The following is a 20725-nucleotide window of genomic DNA, read 5'->3' as shown; positions in this document are numbered from 1 at the left end:
TACTTTCTGAATTTTTGTCTTAAAAATTCATATCTCCACTACTGATTTTAATATATATTTTCAACTCCATTATGATTATTTATTGTTTGTATTTAATACATTCTTTTCATAATTTTTTTTTTTTTTTACTAATATAAGTGTTTTATTTTCCATCTTATTTTCCATTAATTATAAAATCCGATCCCTATTTTATCTCCATTCTTTTATGGTTAGGGGTTAACTGGACCCAAAAAGCAGACGTGCCACATTTATTGTTAGAAAAGTGCTAGTTCTTATAAAAACATGTATATAAGTGAAAGTATTTTGGTATGCCTTCACTATATTGGAACTGCTATAATAAGAACAATCACAGCAACAAAGGTGTTCCTACTTAGTTATATAAAACAGGATTCTGAAAAGCTAGACAATATTTACATAAGCAGACAGGGTATCAAACATTTCAGTCAAGTGGTGGAATACAAATTCATCTTTTCGCTGTTTATTATCATAGTCAGCTCCAGTTGTTTGGGTTTGACTCTATGTTGTCAGTAATAAGTAATACACCACTGACACACATACCAACGTTAGAGTTCAATGTTCAGGGTCATTCAATGAATTACCTATTAGGCAGGCTGGTGAGTGCTTCACTTTATCCACTTTTTCAAACATGAATCTGACAGCAGAGAGTCACAGTATTCCTCTCAGTGATGGGAACCAGATTCCACTGCTGGGATTGGGCACCTATGGAGACCCTCGAACGGTGAGAATAATACCGTCTGTGTGTTTGTATGTGAGATAGATAGACTTGTTAATGAGTGCTTTACCAGGAAATCTCTTAGTTTTTTATTCCTTGCAGCAATTGAATCCACATAAACAGCAAAATGTCAACAGTGATCATGCAAACAGGAGTGCGAATTAGCACAAACTGCAGCATGACACAATATTTGCATTACATTACATTTTCTGTGTATTTACAATAGACGCCGAAAGATACAGCACTTGAGTGTGTCAAGCTGGCCATAGATGTTGGTTACAGGCACTTTGATGGGGCGCTGGTGTATTTCAACGAGCACGAAGTGGGTCAAGCTATTAGGGAGAAGATTGCTGATGGAACCGTTACAAGAAAGGACATCTTCTACTGCGGAAAGGTTACAAGTTGTGTCATATGTTTCACTTCTTTTTATTTAATGTGAACGTTTTCTCATTAGTTCTGTGTTATCTTCCTCAGCTCTGGAATACCTTTCACCCACCAGATATGGTGAGGCCGACCTTGGAGAGGACCCTGAAAGCCTTAAAACTAGATTATGTGGACCTCTACATCGTTGAGCTTCCTATGGCATTCAAGGTTCCTACAGAGCACACAAATAGATTGCAGTTCCCTTATCGGCCAGCCATTTAGTGTCTGAACATTGCCCTTAGATACGTTACACTGGTAGTGTTTTGTTTGGATAATTCTCTTCAAACAGGATGGTTTAAAGAAGGAACATACTTTAGCTCTAATATAATATGTTGATTGAATGAGGAATAGAACTAGAAACTATGGCAACAAACCAAACAACACATCTGCATGTCAGCTCACAATCTAATACACATATTTGTTTTAGTAATTCAATATGCAAGAGCAAGAGCATTTTAAACCGTTATATTTATGGACGGTGGCTGCATTACACCCATGACTGTGCCTCATGTTCGGTTTAAGGTTTCAGATTAGACATTAGACAGACAGCAGTGTGTTTTGTAAAGATCAGCCAACTAGAAACCATTTGGCTGTGTTTATGGTTGGCATAAATTACTTGGTTGAAGCCAACTGCACTGGCACATGAGCAGATCATGTCAATAATATTTAGGCCAAACATGTTAATGGAAATTATTGTATTGTGCATTTTTTTTTTTAGCCTGGAATGGATTTTTATCCAAAAGACCAGGATGGGAAATACATCTACCACCACACAGACCTCTGTGCAACTTGGGAGGTGAGTTCTCCCAATGGATGACACTACTTTTTTTGCTCTCCTCCTTGTTGTCCATTAGCCTGGGTATACCCATACTGCCTCCATCCAGTCTGGCAACTAGGACCGTTTCTTAGCCCTGTTTTAGGGATCCGATCACAGAGCGGGGAGGGACGGCAAGACGATGACGCGTACTACTCGGCACTTGGAAGCTTGTAGTTTTCTTACAGATCCAACATGGCTGCTGCAGACGCGAAACTCTCTTTAGCTGTAGATGGTGTTTTAAATAGTTTAGAGCGAAAGTTGAAAGGCGAAGGGTCTCTCGGCGGCTCCGCTGTCCCCCAACTCGTAGAGAGATCACCGGTAGCGGGGCTATTAGCGCCGCTAGCGCCGCTAATCACCGGCGGTGATCTCGCTCCGAGCCGGGGGACAGCAGAGCCCCCAGAGACCCGCAGCAGCTTGTTTATTGCCCATAAAATCAGTGGATGTGTGTGGCTGAAGGACATGAGGGGGAATAAAGCTTGAAAATAAATAATCTTGCAGAAAGCGAGAACTGGAGAAACAACGCAGCAAGCAACACTCTCTCACAGACACACACACAACAAACATCCATTTCTGTTGCTCTACTACGTCATCTGGTATAACTGATCTGATTGGCTAAGAGCTACCTACAGACGCTTTGATAGACATTCTAAGCGCCCAATAAACGGCTCTGGAGGATCGTAAACCACACCTCCTCTACGGAGAAATGAATGGTTGGTTGCCAGACCTAATCTCATTTGAGATTAGTCTGGTGTTAGCAAGGCTAGTTGTCCATAATGTCTGGATTTGGTATTAACATGGGTACTACAATGTAACTCTAACTTATAAACAGCATCAAAACCGGTTATAGACCAAGAAGACGTGCATTTCATGTGGACAGAAAAAAAGGCATTTGGGCCCCAGGGCCTGTGCCCGGAGGCTGCTTCAGTAATCCATCCATGCAAGTCAGCGTAATTTCAGTTAATTAGATACATTCAGATGCTACATAGATTTTGTCTCCCCTTCTCCAACTTGAAAGATCTGCTATTTTTCCAGTGTATTTTCAATGCCTTCCCAGAAAATATAATGTACAATTATTACAATTTAAAAGAAGCTATAAGTATGTATCAGTAGTTAAAATATGAATCAAGAGGAACCACATGTGATATTCCGTCATCCTATTTGAAAGTTAATGCCAGAACATTCTCTACTGTTGCATCAGAAACTGTCAAGACAGTGTCATGAGACAGCCGATCTCTGTACAAAGATCAGTTTTTTTCTTACCTCTTCACTGTGCTTTGTATCTTTTTTTCTCCACTCTCTCAGTAAGTCTGTAAAGATAATCACTTTCAGTCTTTGAGGTGATATAAATCTGTTCTTCTCAACAGGCTTTAGAGGCTTGCAAAGACGCAGGGCTGGTTAAATCTCTGGGAGTGTCCAACTTTAACCGCAGACAGCTGGAGCTGCTGCTCAACAAACCCGGCCTCAAACACAAACCTGTGTCCAACCAGGTGACCCCAACTGACACCAGAGATAGCATAGTGTATAAATGAGTATACTACAGTAAACAGTAGCATTAAAGACTGTTATTGAAGACTTGAATAACACTCATTGTCACAAAATAATCAAAGACTATCTTGAACAAAAACTGAAGAAATGATCATCAATCTCAGAAAGAATCCCTCCTCCCTCTCTTCTACCCTCATTAATGATCATTTAATCGAAGTGGTGAACCACTAGAAATATCTTGGCATCACAATCGATGACAAACTCACCTTCAAGCCACATGTTCATCTGCAGAAAATCACATGAGCGCATGTTTTTTTTCCCGTAAACTCTGTAATTTTATTGTTGACTATTCAAAGACTTTTATGAGGATGTTTTACTGTTGTTTTATTCAAACGATCCTTTCTTTTGGTTTTATGAGCTGGTTTGGGTCCCTCACTCTGAAAAACAAAAACAGGCTGCAAAACATAGTCAAGGTTTGTGGTAAGATTGCCCACAACCCTCTGACTGATCTAAATCCTCTACACGAGACAAGGACCCGTAAGAGGGCACAATCAGTCCTGGCTGCTTCACGTTGTTGCTGCCATGGCCGCTGATTTTTCCTGCCTAAATGCAGGACAGACACAAAAACTCCTTTGTCCCTGCTGCTATAGGCTTTTTTAATAATTCAAAGTGAGATGTGGAATTTTATGTAGTATGTATTTTGTCTATTGTTGATGATGGTTGTTTGCTTGTGTATGTGCTATTTATGATGCAGCCTGCTGTTGCACAGCCAATTGTTTATTGAATTGAATTGTTTATTGAATGGATCCCCATTAGCTGACGCCTTGGCGACTGCTAGTCTTCCTGGGGTCCCTAAAAAGACATAGAACATGACATACAAACAACATAAACAAAAACAGTACATACAAGAAAAACAATAACAAACTCAATTAATACATACATGCAATACTGTTAAAAAAATTCTACATTCATATTTACCCGACAAATGTTATACTGTAAAAATCATTAATTCAGATGTCTATAGTGTCAATATCAGCTGTTTACACTTATAATTTATAATTTCATTTTGAGAACATTTAAAAGGAAGAATCATCCAGCTACAGATATAGCAGAGAAAAAGAAATAAAATAAGAAAACAAAATAAATTGCAACATATTAGTAATTATTCATTTGGTGGGCGGCATCAAGTGTGTCTTAAGTAATTTTTTGAATGACAATTTGTTTTGCGTGCTAGAGATGCGAGGAGGCAAAGAGTTCCATGACATTATTGAACGATAGATAGCGAATTGCTCCTCAGGGATAATAAAGATTCCTTGAACCTTGAAAAACATACATCTTTTGCTCTAATGGTATTAAAATCAGTCCCAAATTTAATGAGTGCTATACAGTGACTTTGGTGTTTTCATTGTTATTTTTTCTTTTTTTTATTACCTGTAGGTTGAATGCCATCCATATTTCACACAACCCAAGCTTCTGGAGTACTGTCGTCAGAACGACATTGTGATTGTTGGATACTGCCCAATTGGCTCCTCCAGAGATGCATCCTGGTATGTTGATTTTAAGAGATATGGTCTTTTCACTGACAGATGGTATTTCATAAAGTGTTGTTGCCCCTGGTAAAGTATTTGTCAAAAGGTCTCGGGGAAAAAAAAGAAGCATTTCTTGGCATCACATGACACTAAAATCTGGCTTTGAGATGAGGAAATAATGTTCAAAACCAAGAGACAAAATCTGCAATGAAACCTGACATTTTGTCATGGAAAGAACCTGACCTAGATCATTCTCGTTTGGCAATGATCTAAAAATGTATTTAATTTTGCAACATGCCATCGTTAATTGCGACACAACATTACCCTCAACACTTAGAGATGCTAAAAATGAACATTCAGTAAAAAGTCTCTGTTCTAGCATCATTTGTATTTTCTGCTGTCTCTGGTTCATGAGCACATGAGCAGATCATGCCAATAATATTTAGGCCAAACATGTTAATGGAAATGATTGTATTGTGCATATTTTTTTTTAGCCTGGAAAGGATTTTTTCTGCTGTCTCTGGTTCATGAGCACATGAGCAGATCATGCCAATAATATTCAATTTTGCAACATGCCATCGTTAAATGCGACACAACATTACCCTCAACACTTAGGGATGCTAAACATGAACATTCAGTAAAAAGTCTCTGTTCTAGCATCATTTGTATTTTTTGCTGTCTCTGGTTCAGGGTGAATTTGAAAAGTCCTCCCCTGCTGGAGGACGAGCTGCTTGTATCTATTGGGAAAAAGTACAACAAGAGCACTGCCCAGGTGGCCCTGCGCTTTAATGTCCAGAGAGGAGTTGTCGTCATCCCCAAGAGCTTCAACCCCGAGAGGATAAAACACAACTTCCAGGTGGGTTAATTAAAATATTGTATCATACTGTGGCATGTGTGTATTGTGTATGTAAAAGCATTTGTCAATAATAATAAGATAAGTTATGGTGCCAAAATTCCTATTTTATCAATTATTAATAATTTAAGATAGATAGATAGATAGATGGATGGATGGATGGATGGATGGATGGATGGATGGATGGATGGATGGATGGATGGATGGATGGATGGATAGATAGATAGATAGATAGATAGATAGATAGATAGATAGATAGATAGATAGATAGATAGATAGATAGATAGATAGATAGATAGATAGATAGATAGATAGATAGATAGATAGATAGATTGATAGATAGATAGATATACTTTATTTATACTTTTATACTTTATTTGGGAAATTACAGCGTAGCAGCAGCATTACACACAGAGACAATGACAACACAATTAAATAAAAAGAACAACCTAGGCATACTTCAAGCAATAAAATATAAAAATACAATAAAATACAATAAAAAAAATAAAGTGTCTAAAGAAGGAGTATGTATTAAGGAGTAGAATAGAATTCCAGTGCAGAATAAATATGAATATACAGTATAAAAATAAAAAATGTTGGTGCTATGAAACAAATAAGGTGCAATGAACAGTGTGCAATTTAAGATCAAATGTTGTTCCAGATATTTGATTTTTCACTCACTGAGGAAGAAATGAAAGCCATCGAGGGCCTGAATAAAAACATTCGCTTTGTGGAGCTGCTGATGTAAGTATAAGCATTGATAGTTGAGTATATAATTAAAAGTGGGTTGAACCGAATACTGTATCTAATCTTAATGTAAAGGCTGCATTTTCATTATAATGCAAAACACTTTTTTGTTGTTTCAACACAGGTGGAGTGACCATCCAGAGTACCCATTTCATGATGAATATTAATGTTTTGACTATCTCTTTTGCAATAGTACATTTTCACAGTAAACACTAGAGGGCTCCAGCTCACAGTAAATGATTGCTTTTCAGAATAACATGTATGATGGTGTATGATGTTCAGTTGTTGTGTATGAGTTTCATGTGAGGCTCATAAGGATTGTGTAATATTTAGAAAGTTTTTATTCTCACGAACAACTGATTTGAAAATTAATGCTGCAACTTCTACGATAAATAAAGTTTGGTTTACAAATAAGACTCTTTGAATTGATGTGGCAAATTGCATCATATTTATTAAAATGCATGTAGATAGTGAAAAAAAGGATAGGTTGAATGCAGAGGTTGAATTTTCCCATTGTATCTTAATCTTAACTTCCTGAGACCCAAGCTTTAGTTTGGTAAGTATTGTTAGTTTCTCCTAGATATTTAGGATTAGTAGTACAAAAGAATTATTAAAAACTAAGCGTTTTTAAAAACAAAGCATGATTAAAAACGAAGCGTTATTTTACTGTAGAACACAATTAATTCACCACTGTGTAAAACTTTTTATTTCCATACATTTACAGCCTCTCTTTGAAAGAACGATAGTAAAATCTATTCGTTGTAAATGAGAACTTCCTGATTAGCAGTCGTAGCTTGTTGCTATTGCTAAAAATAGTCAAATTTGTACAGAATCTCAAACTACAAACATTATTAAGAACAACCTGGTCCACTTTTTTCTGGGGATAAGCTGTTGATTGACTTTACCAAGATGCTGCCATCTGATTTTTACTCAGTAGTACACAGTGTGTACTACTGAGGACAACATGTCATAGTTAAGCAATAATGAAGTATAAGGTCCAGCAAACCTAAAATGTAATGTCCACATATGAGGATGCAGGTTCTCAGGAGGTTAATAGCTCATTTGTTTAGCTTAAATATCCAACATTTTTCACAAACTATTGGCTGTGTGATCACTACATTTCAGTTTGACAATGAGATTCACTCAAAAACAACAAAAGTTGACCAAAGTCCCGTACTTTGTTCGAGGAAAGACTAAAAAAAATTCCACTGCATTAGAGCAAACAACACGGAACAGGTAGTTATGTAAGTCCGAAAGGGAAAAACAAGGACATGTGCTTTTTGTGTAACGTAAAGGTTTCAATTGTAGTGGGGTCACAAAAATAAAGAATAGCTGTAGTTGTGTCAAATTCAAAGTATGTGCTTATCAGAGCTGAGGTTTAGCATCTTTGATAGTTGAAAGGAGCATGAGAAAATTGAGAGAATATTGCGGATTATGCCCCAAACCAAAGCTGGATGCAGCATTTTGAGGTGTCATGATGTTTAATGTAATAAAACAATTCATTACGGTCAATTAAACACAAGGACCAAGTCAAATATATTTTTGAATGCATGGAAAATGAACTGCCCCTGAGGGGGGAGAACAAACACAAGAAGTACAAACACAATTCAACCATAACACAAGACTAACTCATACAGATGTGATGTTGGGGGTATTTAGTTATTGAAGTGGCCTCAGTTTAAAAATGTTTACACACATTCTTCTCAGTAATGTATACCTCATAGTGAAAACTATTAAACAATTGTACTGTTGGCTGTTGAAAACTGAGATGACTGTAAAACATGAAAACAGAATTCTGACAATTATCAGCAATATTTTTCTTTTTTTTAAAGATTTTTTTTTTTGCCATTTTTTGCTTTATTGATAGTGATAGATAGAAAGGGGGTGATAGAGGGGAAGACATGCGGCAAAGGGAGCTCAGGCCGGATTCGAACCCGCCTCCGCCGCAGCAAGGACTCAGCCTTAATGGTAAGCGCTCTACCAGTGTGAGCCAGCGGGACACCCCAATCAGCAATATTTTTTAATAATTACACATTAGAGCATATTTCATTTGGGGAAAAGTAAAACAACATATAATTGCAGCTAAACATTTGGGTGTAGGTAGGTAGGGTTGCTTGGTTATACTTATATCCATAATTACAGCTGTAACATGACGTTAAATCCCTGCTGATATTCATCTTTAAACCATGACAAGGAAGAGACAGTAGCTCAAAAACCTGCCCATCACACTTTGGGTAACTCTGAGCTTTTTGTGTCTTGTTTGATCAGAGGTTATAGTATATGCATTTGATCAGACCAAATCTGTCGTCACAATGTTGACACACTGTGCAATCTTTGTGTACACACCTCTTACCTACTTTAACCATCGGGGCCAGTTTTCTCCCTTTCTTACACTAAATGAAAGGAAGAAGCTAAATGTTTTTAGTCATTAGTGGCTTAATGTTAAGAAACTTTTTACTTTCTAAAGGATATCTCTAACCTGACAATGACACCTACTGAAAAAAAAGTAAATATTTGTATATATGTCACAGTCGATCATTTAATTTAGCAGAAACCTAAAATTGGGGGTAAAGTTGAGGTGTATTCATCTGATCACCCATCCATCCAAATGCTGTATAACCGGAAGTTTGATTTTCTAAACATGAGGTCCAATTAAATATGTGATACAGCCATTGTAATGAAATATATGCTATCTGGTCTAATATTAATCATTAACAAAACCCTGTGAGTGAGCCCCTGCGATGTCTGCTCTGCTGTTGACTAAATTTTAACTTCTCCTGCCAGGAGACCTTAAACCAGATGCTTTCACACATTCCATTTAACCAGCATATTTGAGATTGATGAGAAAAGACAGGATGGAGCCTTCAGAGTAAAAAGACTACAATCTGAGCAGTGACCTGTGGCCGTACAGTCGTAGAGCAGCAGGAAGCTGCAGAGGGAATAAAGAAATACACTTCATTAATGAGCCCCTTCTATTGTTTTGTCTTCTTTTGTCTTCGTTTGTGCCCAATGGACATTTGCGAGCATGACGGTAGCTTTGGATGAGCTAGCATAAGATTTAGAAGACACGAACAGTTGTACAAGTAGACTTTTGCTGTAAATGACGGGACCACCTTGAATAGCTAAAAGGATTTGTATTGCTTTATTTCTACTTAGTTGTATTTTTTAATCAGAGCTGAACCAATATCTTCCGGCATATGTAGGTTAACTTATTTGTGATTTTGTACAGGCACATGCAGTGTCCCAAAGATTTTTTTTTAAAGACATTTTCTGGGAAGAGAGTTATTCGCTTTCTTGCCATGAGTTAGATGAGATGATTGATAATGCTATGATATGAGACTACAGCCAGCATACAGTTAGCTAATAGTTTAGCATGGCACAAACAATGTAAATGGAAGGAAACAGCTAGCCTGCCTTTGTATAAAGATAACAAAATCTCACCAATTAACATGCTATATCTCATTTGGTTTTGAATACTGAAGTATAAAAGGAATACATAGTGGTTCTGATAGTAAAACCAGAAGTTTTCTTTATGCATTGAGCTTTAGAAGTGTCAGAAGAAGGCTTTTGGTACCACTCAACAGAAACACGCTGTTTCTACCGTTTCCTGTCTTTGTGCTAAGCTAAGCTAAGCTAAGCTAAGCTAAGCTAAGCAACTACAGATATAAATGGTATCAATCTTGTCTCTAACTCTGCAAGAAAGCATATCAGTGTGTTTCCAATGCATTTCAAACTGGTCAGATATAAATATGTTTTTTTTTTTTTAAATCTTCTTTGTATTACGTCCTTTGCGTCAAATATTGTAGCTTTGTGTTTACATTGGAGTTAATGGAAAGTCTGATGCGTCTCATACAGACATTTAAGGGTGTCTTGTGCGCTGGTTTCAGGTGCCAAGAGTCGTGACAACCATCTATACCTGACCAAAGGATGCTGCCATCTCTTTGTGATGATATTATCCTGTACATGATGCTTTATGATTAGCATTACGTCATTCCATCAAAGTGAATTAGACTTTTTGGTGTTGATGGGTTGTAAGTGTAACCTATTCTCATTCTAAGATTTAAAGTTTTTACAAGTAACTTTCAGATTCTGAGACTTTGTTGAGTTATGTTTTATTGTTGTTTTTTAACTTATAAAACAGATTAAAATAAAGTCAGGCAAACAGCCTGTTTTTATAGAAAGCTAATGTGTCTGTGTCTTGAATTATAATTTGATTTGAGGTGGGGGGTGGGGGGTTTACCCAAAAAAAGACCTCACCCTGAAAGATTTCCCCCATCCCCACCTCCATAAAGACCCTCTGGATTGTGACCTTCTAACAAATGACTTGAACCGGGCCACTCTGGACCCCTGCGGTGGGAAAATGTTCTGAATGGGCTACTGGGTCTGTGGGGGGAATAAAGACTCTTTTCCGGAGACTGAATTAAGGATGTGTTTGGAGCAGGGGCTTCATGAGGCAAGAGTGATATTTCAAGTACAAAACTGAAATATTGGAAGCTCATCTCGTGCACAAATTATTAAGAGTCTTTGGATAATGCTTTTCTGTATCTTTAAATCTTTTTAAACTAGCCTCAGACATATTTGAGATCATTGCCAACATGCATACACATGTGTGCCTGCCGGTGATATATAATCTGAGGGGCCACCTAAACACAAGTGTGACAAGCCTCTCCCCCATACTCTCTAGTTGCTCTCTGGACAGAAAGGCCCTGGGAGAATGTGTGTGTCAAAAGGTTACGCAATCAGCCCACCATGCTGAGACAGCACAGACCTCTAGTGTGCTGTGGGGAGTGAGTGTGTGTGTGTGTGTGTCTGTGTTTGGTGTTGTCTGAATGGTATTGGATAAAGGAAGGGGGGTCTTCAGAGAGGGGCAACTCAGAGGGAAAATCTCAATGCGGGCTGCACCAAAGTTTTCAGTTTTTTCAGATCTCCGCCCCTCATGAATGTTATATAGTGAAACCTAAAACGGCAGCAGGCCTGCATTTGGTGGTCTACTCACTTCTTGAAACTGACATTGTAGAACATCATGAAAGGTGAGTGCCTTTGATTATTGATCCTGTGATTAGATATTTTTTCCAGTCAGAGATGGATAAGAAATCAAATCATTGCCGAAATGAGATGTATCGGACATGTCCATGAACATCTTCATTTTTTTCCCTTGGAAATGTATTGATTTATTAGCAGCAGAGCAGAAATAATTTTTCTCATATTACAAAATAAACCATGCATGGTTTAATCCAGTTAGTGAAAAGCTCTCAGTATTAAAACATTACTAACATACTTCAGTGCAAAGACTGTGTGTCCAGGAATCAAAACTTTTGTTTTATTTATTTTTGTTTTATATTAAACCAATTTATATATTGATATGTTATATCATGATGTTGCATGCTGCATGCATTTGATCAGAAAGCAGATCAAATGGGACTAAATGTGTTGTTCATCTAAGAGTTGTTTGCATGAAATTCATTAATCCTCTGTTATGAATAACTTAATTAGCACGTGTAACTCATTTTGCATTGTTTTTCTCATAGATAAATGATCTGTTGGAGAAAAGGGCTTCCACAGAGCTTTATCATGAGAAACATGGATATTGTTTTGCAATTGAAAAGATCTGTTGATGCATCAAATGCTCACCATTTGAAACATGTGACAGCAGATTGATTAACAATGACTTTATAAATGCAACTAATAAGTCAGAGTTTTAACAAATCCATGCCATTTTTTATTTACAGCGATTATTTTGCTTTAGTTTCGTCACTTTAGTCATTTTTGCATCAACCGAAATAATCCCTTCTAACTTCCATGTAGAGATACATTAAATAGTGTTCAACTCTGCATGCTGCAACTGGTAATCTTTAGACATGGAGCTGAACCATTATGTAACTAATCCAGTTATGTGTTAGCCTGCAACTATCTAACTGTGCGAGCATCACAGGACATTATGAATAATATGTAACTCCGAGCTGTTATTTAGAAGAGAGCTATTTATATATTTAATATATTTTCTTCTGTATCTTCAGGCTTTGGTGTCTATGTATATTGAATTATGAATAAAGCCAAGTACTATTCAAATGTCTGACTTATCTGGCAGTGTACTCTTTGATACTGGGGTGAGAGTTGAAAACCACCAGAGTGTGGACTCTACTTATCTCAGTTAGGGTCAATCACACTGGCTTAGAAGTAGTAAACATGTAAAAGAGTTATAATCTTAACACTGTGGCTCTGGAAGAGGAGCTTTCTAACATTTGAAAAAATAATCCTAATGACATGATGCAGGTTCTTTTCGGCACAATTCTTAACTGGTCCTACAAACTGGAAAAGTGAGTTTTTGAAAGAAGTTGACATTTAGGAGGCAGTGGGAGGGTCTAATGAAATGTTATTAATATGAATTGCAATATAGGAAATGTAGGATCCAGTGACTAAGGCGCTTGACTCAGAGAAGAGAATAAACGTCTTGTTGATGCTTAAATTAGAAATCTCTCACTGTTGCACATAAAGTCTGTTTTCAGGTACTGGGGAATACATATGTGGGTAAAAAAATTTGCATTAAGTCTAGTGTGGCTCCACCGGGAGTCGTGTGAAGTCTGCTAAATTGCCTTAAGAGGCATACCAGCAGTTGGGGCTGAAAACTATAAAAACTATAAGTTTGAAAATGAAAAAAGTGGAGTTAGAAAGAAATGAGCTCGCAGGAGCTCTGCAGCCTGCACTTCATCACTGCTTGGGGCTAGAAGCTGGAGGCTACTTCCAGGATAAAACCTAAAAATGTATGACCAAAACTGTAAGCAGCTGAGTTGCATTGTGGGTAAAGTAGGTAAGAAGAATGATTGGAATAAAAAAGAGGATATTGCTGGTTTGGCTGAATACATTTTTAGACTTTTTAAAAACTGTCCATTGTGCACCTGATGTCCAGTAAGTCAGCCACTCATTCATTCATTCAATTATTCAATAGGTCAGTCTGTCAATCAGTCAGTCAGTCAGTCACTCGTCCAAGCTTTTCAGATAATGGTTAAGCTAGCGTCTGTTTCCTAGGACAAAGCTCCACTGTGCCTCGATGAGGTCATTCTCAATCTTGACATATTTTCCCACAGTGTCTCTGACGTTTATAAACATGTATGCATGAAAACTATTTCAGTCTTAGTGTGCTGCTATAAATAATACTGATATTTGGGCTCACCTATTAAAAGGACTGTTTGAAGTGAGATATTTGGCTTGTGTGTTGAGCTTCCCAGCATTCACAAAGACACTGTGAAAAAGTGAGGTAAACTGTGATCTGGCTGCAATGCCACTGAGGATTCTCATTTGCCAGCACGGAGCGGCGGGACTCCTTGGATTTAGTTGCACCGAGCCTTCATTCCCACCAAGTACCTTCAGAAAACAATGGGCTCTATTTTTACCTCAGGCCACAATTTGGCTCCAGTTCTGGAGGTTTTGGCTCCTAAAACGCCTCCAACCTCCAACCCCATGCACACAGAGTCACACTTGTGCTCCACCTCTGCCCTTTGCACATTCCTAAAAGCTGCTTCACGCAAGGCTTCTGTCTAAATGGTAATTCCATCCTGTGTCGTTTTCAGAGCTGAACTCAAAGAACAGGCAGCTTCATTGGTCCCATGAGACCAGGTCACAAAACATGTAATGTGTTTGATTGTGTGAAAGATAAAGGAAAGGAAGGAGGTTTGGTGCACAAATGTATTCTTGCAACTGAATCGGTTTGAGCATGTCTCCCGCAGACTGGTGACCAATTTGTTTGGATTTGGACTGCAACAGTGATCATGATGCGATTGAGAGAGAGAGGGAAAAAAGGGCAACAGAACGGCTGGTGAGAGGCCTGTTAATGCAACCTGACAGGAGTGAGCACAGTCAGTGAGTTGTCTGTTTCCTCCACAGAGAGAAATTCTTTCAGCAGCACTGGCCCCTAAACAGGGTCTGGCCCAGGGCTTGAGTAACTTCTAACTTGGTCACGTAGCATCAAGCCATTACTGACCTCATTCGACACGGGAAAAGTTGTGACATACATCACAGCTCATGTAAACAAAAACAGGAACTTCACCTACACAGTGGTATTTCTTCTTGAGAACTAGCCAAGGTGCTGAAATTCCTTCTGCTCCCTCCAGGTCTTAAGTACACTTTATCCTCAAACATTCTCTTAATGAACTGGTAGGGTCTAATTACAGCCAAACTGTAGTGTTCCTTAAGGACTACTGGGTTCAATTTGAAGATAGTTCTGTTTTGCTCTGGGAGCCTATAAGGTGATTTAAGAACTGGAGTAAACTGTTCTGTTCTGGGAGTTTGCATAAAGTCTGGCTGCAGCATTTTGAATGAGCTGGATCTCTCTTAATGGATGCAATTAGAGGCCTACTGGGCAAATTGTGTCCTCAGATCATTCTGGATGTTAAGGCCCCTCAAACATAAAAACTGTCGTAGATATTTCTTTCTATAACCCATCCTTACTTTCTTCCAGATTTGTTTTGCTAAAGAACAGTGAAAAAAGTAGGGAGATTATTCAGAAATTAGTAACGTGATGTTGTGGTCATATCCTATTATCCCTTTGCAATTTTTTTTAAAGATTTGGGGCAATTTGTAATTTAAACAAACAAGCAGAGTTTTGACTGGTGCAATGCATAACCTTTTTGATGCAAACTGTCATACCTTTGATTATTGTTGGTGGGATTTAGCATATATTTATACATGTTATATTATAGACCTGTATTCTTAATACTTTGTAGAAACAAAATGGAAAAACAATCAGTCACGCATGTCAGGGCATATGCAATTATGATGTCTTTTTCCCCATTTCTTCTTTGTAATTTTTGTATTTTCTCACTCACTCTTACCTTTTGGTCACACAGAGGACACGGAGAACATGTCCAAGGTGGAGCCATCCAATGGTCACAGCAGGCCCCTGGACATTGTGCCTAGTACAGAGGAGAAGATGACAGACAGGGGTCAGTGGGGCAACAAGATTGAGTTTGTCCTGTCAGTGGCCGGAGAAATTATTGGCCTGGGGAATGTCTGGCGTTTCCCATACCTTTGTTACAAGAACGGAGGAGGTGAGTGCTGAAATGATCAAACTCTGACATGTTCAACACAAAAGCTTTTGCATTTAATCACCAGGGTCAAAAAAAAAAATCTGAAATTATACCACAAGAGAAATACTAGGCTTTGTTGGCTTGGAATGCATGGCAGTAGAAATAATTCTCTGAGAGGAAATTATTTTGATTCTACAGATTAATATGATATTACGTTTAGGGTAGCCTCTGCCACCAGTATGAATGTGTGTGAAAGGGTGAATGTGCGCAGTCTGTAGTGTAAAGCGATTTGAGTGGTCGCAAAGCGACTAGAAAAGCGTTATATAAGTGCAGGTCCATTTACCATTTACCATGTATTACTTTTTATTCTCTAATGTGCAATATCTGTGAAATACAAAACACTCTCAAGAAAAGAAAAAAAACAATGTGCAATATTAATAATAAATGCAAATAGCGGCCACGTAAGCATTTTATGTATACAAGGTGTATATAATGTATGTATATGTCTTATTTTTATTCTTTATTCTGTTTTTATATATTTTTTTAACTGTCTGTATCTTTGGATCTTGAGCTGCTGTGACGATTTGCCCACTGCGGGATAAATACAGTCCTGTCTTATGATATATTTTCCAAGTAGATCCTTGGATCACTAACGGTTCACTGAAAACAGGAGGACAGCTTGGCAGCCAGTTAGTTAAAGTCTGATAAATGAGAGCTCAGTGGCAAAGAATAAAACTGGTTAACTATAAAATACTTCCTCTATTAAAGCTTGGGGAGTTTATGCTACGCAATCACTCGAAATCAAAACACTGCCATGTTGGCTAGTGATGTGCGGATCGATACTGAAATATCGATACTTCCGATACCAGATCTGTATGCTCTACACTGTAAAAAAAAATCTGTTTAATTTACGGTAAAATACCGGCAGCTGTGGTTGCCAGAACATCACCGTAAAAAATACAGTGAGCGTATGTAAATGTAAATATCAGCAAAAACTGTAATTTATACAGAATAATCCCATTACTTTTAGGATAATTGTTTCATCATGGTATTTTTACATGAAAATGTTATATTTTTACAGCAAAACTGTGTGTTTTCTACAGTTTATGGCGGTAGAATTTCAAGTTTTATACTATTGTTTGATTTACAGTAATTAAAAGTATCTACTACGGCGATGTACAATGTTTAATTTTACAACCTATTTCTGATGCAATTTGACAGTTTTTTACTGTAATTTAAACAAACATTTTTTACAGTGTAAAATCGATTCTCAAATGAAAATATCGATACTTTGCAGTCATTTGTGGTAATGTATATCATTAAGAGGAATACGGTGGAAAGTAACTAAACTATTTCGATCTTGTCTAAATGACACACTGCTGGTAGGAACTACTTTTTCTTCCGCCTGAGTAAGTGCCTAATACGTAAGCGCAGTGGCATGCTGCTGCTCACTCTTCTCTCTCTAAGTGTGTGTGTGTAATTCAGTGGCGGAGCAGAAAAGAAGATATATTGTGAATGAGTCCGTATACTTCTGAGTTTAAAATAAATAGCTAAATAAGTGACTCTGATGTCTTGTATTCATTCTTAAGCCATTTGAAATACACTCTTTTTAGATTTACCAGGCACATTAGGTGTATTTGCACAAGGTAATGGTATCGGATCGGTATCACCGATACCAGCCTGAATTTTACTCAGTATCGGATGGGAAAGGAAATCGGTGGTATCGAACATCACTAATGTTGGCAGAAAAGCGTTTAACGACCGTTAACGACCGGCAGTTAACGTTAGCTTCACTTGCTGTAATTATACAGTACAGGAATAGCATGATAGGTAGCTGTTTTGCGCCGGGATGCTAGAAACATCAAGGACAAGTGAAAGGCAGAGCATATCATATTTCCAAAGATCCAGAAAGACTGCAAAATGCGTAAAACGACTTAGCTAGCTAGATAGAAGTCAACTGGATGAGAACTCACAAGCAACGGGTTCCATTTGTGTCGTGGCCACTTCATATACGGTACAGAGTAACTGGTGTTCATTATAAAGATATACGAGGCAGTTTCAAAGTTAATTCAGACAGCAATGGTGTTGGTAATGGTGGCGAGGACGATACAGACTAGCTCACACTAACGTTACATACAAGCTAGTTAGCTAGCTTACATTGCCTGCTGCTAATGCTATCGTTCACTGAAGCAACACTTTCCTCCAGTGAAGACAACTTGTTTTTTAGCCAGTTGAGCTGAATAATATTCAGATGTCGTTTATTTATACCCTTCCAGGCTTTTGTAGACTTTTAAAGACTCTCAAGAGTAGGACGAGGGAAAGTTGATCAGGTAGTCTGGATACTGCTGATCTCCAACGCCCGACTGTTTCAATACTTAATGAAAATCATACCGGGGGTTTTGGGCTCAGCGATGTTTAATCCAACATGTTTAGCAACATAGCGTTTGATGTCATTTGACTTATAGTGTGCTGTGAACTCTTGACAGTTTGACAGTGAATTTTTTTACAGGGTTGCCGCGGGGTTTGAAAAGGTATCAAAAGGTAGTAAATGAAATTAGGCAAAAATAAGGACATTAAAAACTATTAAAAAGTAATAAACATCATCTGATAAGGTATTAATTTCTCGAGCCATCTGCCGCTAAGTGCCGTCCAAAAGACTGCAACGGGAGTATGGCGTCATATTTGAGTCAAAAGTCGCACGAGCGATAACACGTCTGCACGCGCATTTATTTCGTGTCACGCGCGCAGATTTCAACTGCGCATGCACTTTCTTGATCTTCGCGCACATATTCAGCAACCGAGTGAAGCAGATTCTCCCCCGTGCTCGCTCGTGGTGGAGCTCTGCTCGCATGGAGCGAGGACTTTTGACACATTGGGGGCGGGGCCAAGGCTTACCCCGGGCCTCTTATGATTGGTCATTTTCCAGCCCTCCACGTGGGTGCCTTTTCAGTTTACTGCTGACAGCTGGTAGTGGGGAAATCTGCGCGTGTGACACGAAATAAATGCGTGTGCAGATGTGTTATCGATCGCGCGACTTTTGACTCAAATATGACGCCATACTGGAGCCACAGACAGCAAACTCTGTGTGCAGCATCAACATTACGAGTTGAGGTTAGGGAGTTTTCGCTATAGGGGATTGTTTTATTTTTTTAACTGCCAGGACATCAAACACTTGAGTGTCATAAAAACCGCAACAGTGCGAGCATTCTGTTAGCATTACTCCAGTTTCTGAGTAAGGTTAGACCTGCCTTCAAAATAAAAGCAAACGCATGTAGCTTTCAAAATAAAATCACATGGATGTGTTATCAGAGTCCACCACAGAATTAACAAGAAGACTGTCAAAATATGATGCCTTGAATAAATCAGGAGAACCCTTATTCTCCTTTACAATAATTCATTAAAAATATGCAATGATTAAGATGGGATAGTGGCATCAGAATGTGTGAGAGACCAAAAAATTTAGGCTTTTAGGGCAAAAAAATTCTCCAGGGGAGCATGCCCCCAGACCCCTAGACTTTGTTTGGGTCCCCAAGTCTCAGAAAACCTTGTGGGAAACACTGGTTCTAAAGCTTCTTTTGCAGTAAAGTGTCATTTTTTATACTTTCTAAATTGCTGATTGATATTTAAACACTCACACCATCCAGGGGACAAATACCCCCTTTACCCCTGCTGCTGAAAATCCTACAGGAAACGCTGGGTTCTGTGGTTACAGTTGTAAATAGTTGCAAGTTACCTCTTTAAATCGTGATAAAATGTGTTACTCCTTTACTCATCACTTTACTTTGGACTTTTTACACGAATAGTTTCATTAAACTTTTCTGTTTTTAACTTTTTTTAAACTTCGTCATTTTGTGCCCCTTCATTGAGAAAGAATGATAGAGTGTAGCGGTGGAGAAGACACCTGACAACAAACACCTAACAACGAAATAACATTTTGTCTTGGGTTAGGGTTGAATTAATTATGTATAGGCCAGTGCTGCTATTAAAGCAAAACTTATCAAGTAACTGCATTATTACACTATTAACTTATAAAATATGACAGTAATCAGTTACTTTATAATTAGTGACCCCCAACACTGCAGTTAAAAAGGTTGCCACTAGAGTTTCAGATCAATGCCATGTTGGTATTAAAACTTTTTGAGAAGGTATTAAAAAAGATATTAAAAATTATTCAACTTAGGAATTTCTATACCCTGTAATAGCGAGATTGAATACTGATTGCTTTTTCACAAAATTTGAGGGGCATATTGAACTCTTAAGGATGTAAAATGGAATTTATTTCATTTTTATTTTTTTGTGACCTTAAAATAAAATAAAACATTTGTAATATTCTTAAAGTAGTTGTTTATTCATTACCGAAGCATTTATTAGTAGGCCTTATATAGTTAAATTAGGGTAAATGTGAATAATCGCTGCAGGAGGATTTAAGGTGTGCCCCTAAATTTTCTGCTTGTGCAGAAAGGAGCACCAGTGTTTCTAGTAAACTGAGTTAGTCTGGAGTTTGGAATCCTCTCTTACATTATTGATAATGTAGTTTATTAATTTCCACTTTAATATACTGTCTGTAAGTGACCCGGGGTGGAGGAGGGTTTAAACGGAGCAGATTGACTAAACATCAGTAAACTGTGAGAGATCTGAATGTCTCAATGGTAAAATACATAGAAAACAATGCAGATTTTCAGTGTTAAAATCTCACATTTTCCATGATGGAAGTCACTTTTCTCGCTGTAACTTTTCACTTTGGGTCTTTAACTCTTGACAGGATGCAAAAAGTTCAGAGATGAAGAGATAATTTCTGAGAAATCGTCGAGTGAAAGTTCAGAAAGATATTTTTTTGACTGTCTGAGAAGTTGTTTTTGTTTAAATTCTGATCTTATACACTTGACTTACCTAGAGACAGCCGTAGCAACCATGGAATCTTTAACGGCTATTTTTGTTGTTTTATTGTTATTGTTTAAATATTTTTGTCCTGAGATCAAGTCCATATAACTATGAATCTGTCTCAGTCCTCTGTTGTCTTGTATGGTTGGTCTTAGTTTTCTATATTGTTAATATAGAAATATATTAGTGGTGTTCTGCTGTTATTGTCTTTAACAACTTTACATTTTTATTTAT

The 20725-nt window shown here is 37.8% G+C and overlaps 2 protein-coding genes and 1 long non-coding RNA gene across 4 annotated transcripts in view; 2 read left to right on the top strand and 1 right to left on the bottom strand.

The window, feature by feature from the left end:
* The first annotated feature begins 592 nt into the window (after positions 1-592).
* LOC131972785 (aldo-keto reductase family 1 member D1-like) lies at positions 593-6992 on the top strand. Of its 2 annotated transcripts, none has more exons than XM_059334503.1 (9): positions 593-739; positions 960-1127; positions 1208-1237; positions 1875-1952; positions 3338-3460; positions 4896-5005; positions 5678-5843; positions 6502-6584; positions 6712-6992. In XM_059334503.1, exons 1-9 carry the CDS (start codon positions 647-649, stop codon positions 6752-6754), a joined length of 894 nt encoding a protein of 297 aa, XP_059190486.1. In that variant the 5' UTR covers positions 593-646; the 3' UTR covers positions 6755-6992. The 2 variants fall into 2 exon arrangements, with proteins under 2 accessions (XP_059190486.1, XP_059190485.1); XM_059334502.1 differs by having other exon boundaries at positions 1208-1324.
* Positions 6993-9011: 2019 nt separating this feature from the next.
* On the bottom strand, positions 9012-20628 carry LOC131972786 (uncharacterized). Its single transcript, XR_009394499.1, has 3 exons — positions 20307-20628; positions 15416-15496; positions 9012-9516 (listed from the first exon to the last, which is right to left on the bottom strand). It is a non-coding gene; the product is annotated as an uncharacterized LOC131972786 (long non-coding RNA).
* slc6a13 (solute carrier family 6 member 13) overlaps positions 11368-20725 on the top strand; it is a 26406-nt gene continuing 17048 nt past the window's right edge. The window contains exons 1-2 of the mRNA XM_059334501.1: positions 11368-11617; positions 15431-15631. Coding sequence (XP_059190484.1) covers positions 11611-11617; positions 15431-15631 — 208 coding nt within the window. The 5' untranslated portion in view covers positions 11368-11610. The remainder of the gene's footprint in view (positions 11618-15430; positions 15632-20725) is intronic.

This window comes from Centropristis striata, chromosome 6 (genome assembly GCF_030273125.1).
Source record: "Centropristis striata isolate RG_2023a ecotype Rhode Island chromosome 6, C.striata_1.0, whole genome shotgun sequence".
NCBI classification, from domain to species: domain Eukaryota; kingdom Metazoa; phylum Chordata; class Actinopteri; order Perciformes; family Serranidae; genus Centropristis; species Centropristis striata.
This window is presented reverse-complemented; position numbering and strand designations above follow the sequence as displayed.

Excerpts from the sequence above, each read along its gene's own strand:
- LOC131972785 (XM_059334502.1), top strand. The coding sequence starts at position 647 with ATGAATCTGACAGCAGAGAGTCACAGTATTCCTCTCAGTGATGGGAAC. Across the intron at positions 1,953-3,337 it reads ACCTCTGTGCAACTTGGGAG|GCTTTAGAGGCTTGCAAAGA; the intron begins GTGAGTTCTCCC and ends TCTTCTCAACAG. Across the intron at positions 5,006-5,677 it reads TCCTCCAGAGATGCATCCTG|GGTGAATTTGAAAAGTCCTC; the intron begins GTATGTTGATTT and ends TCTCTGGTTCAG.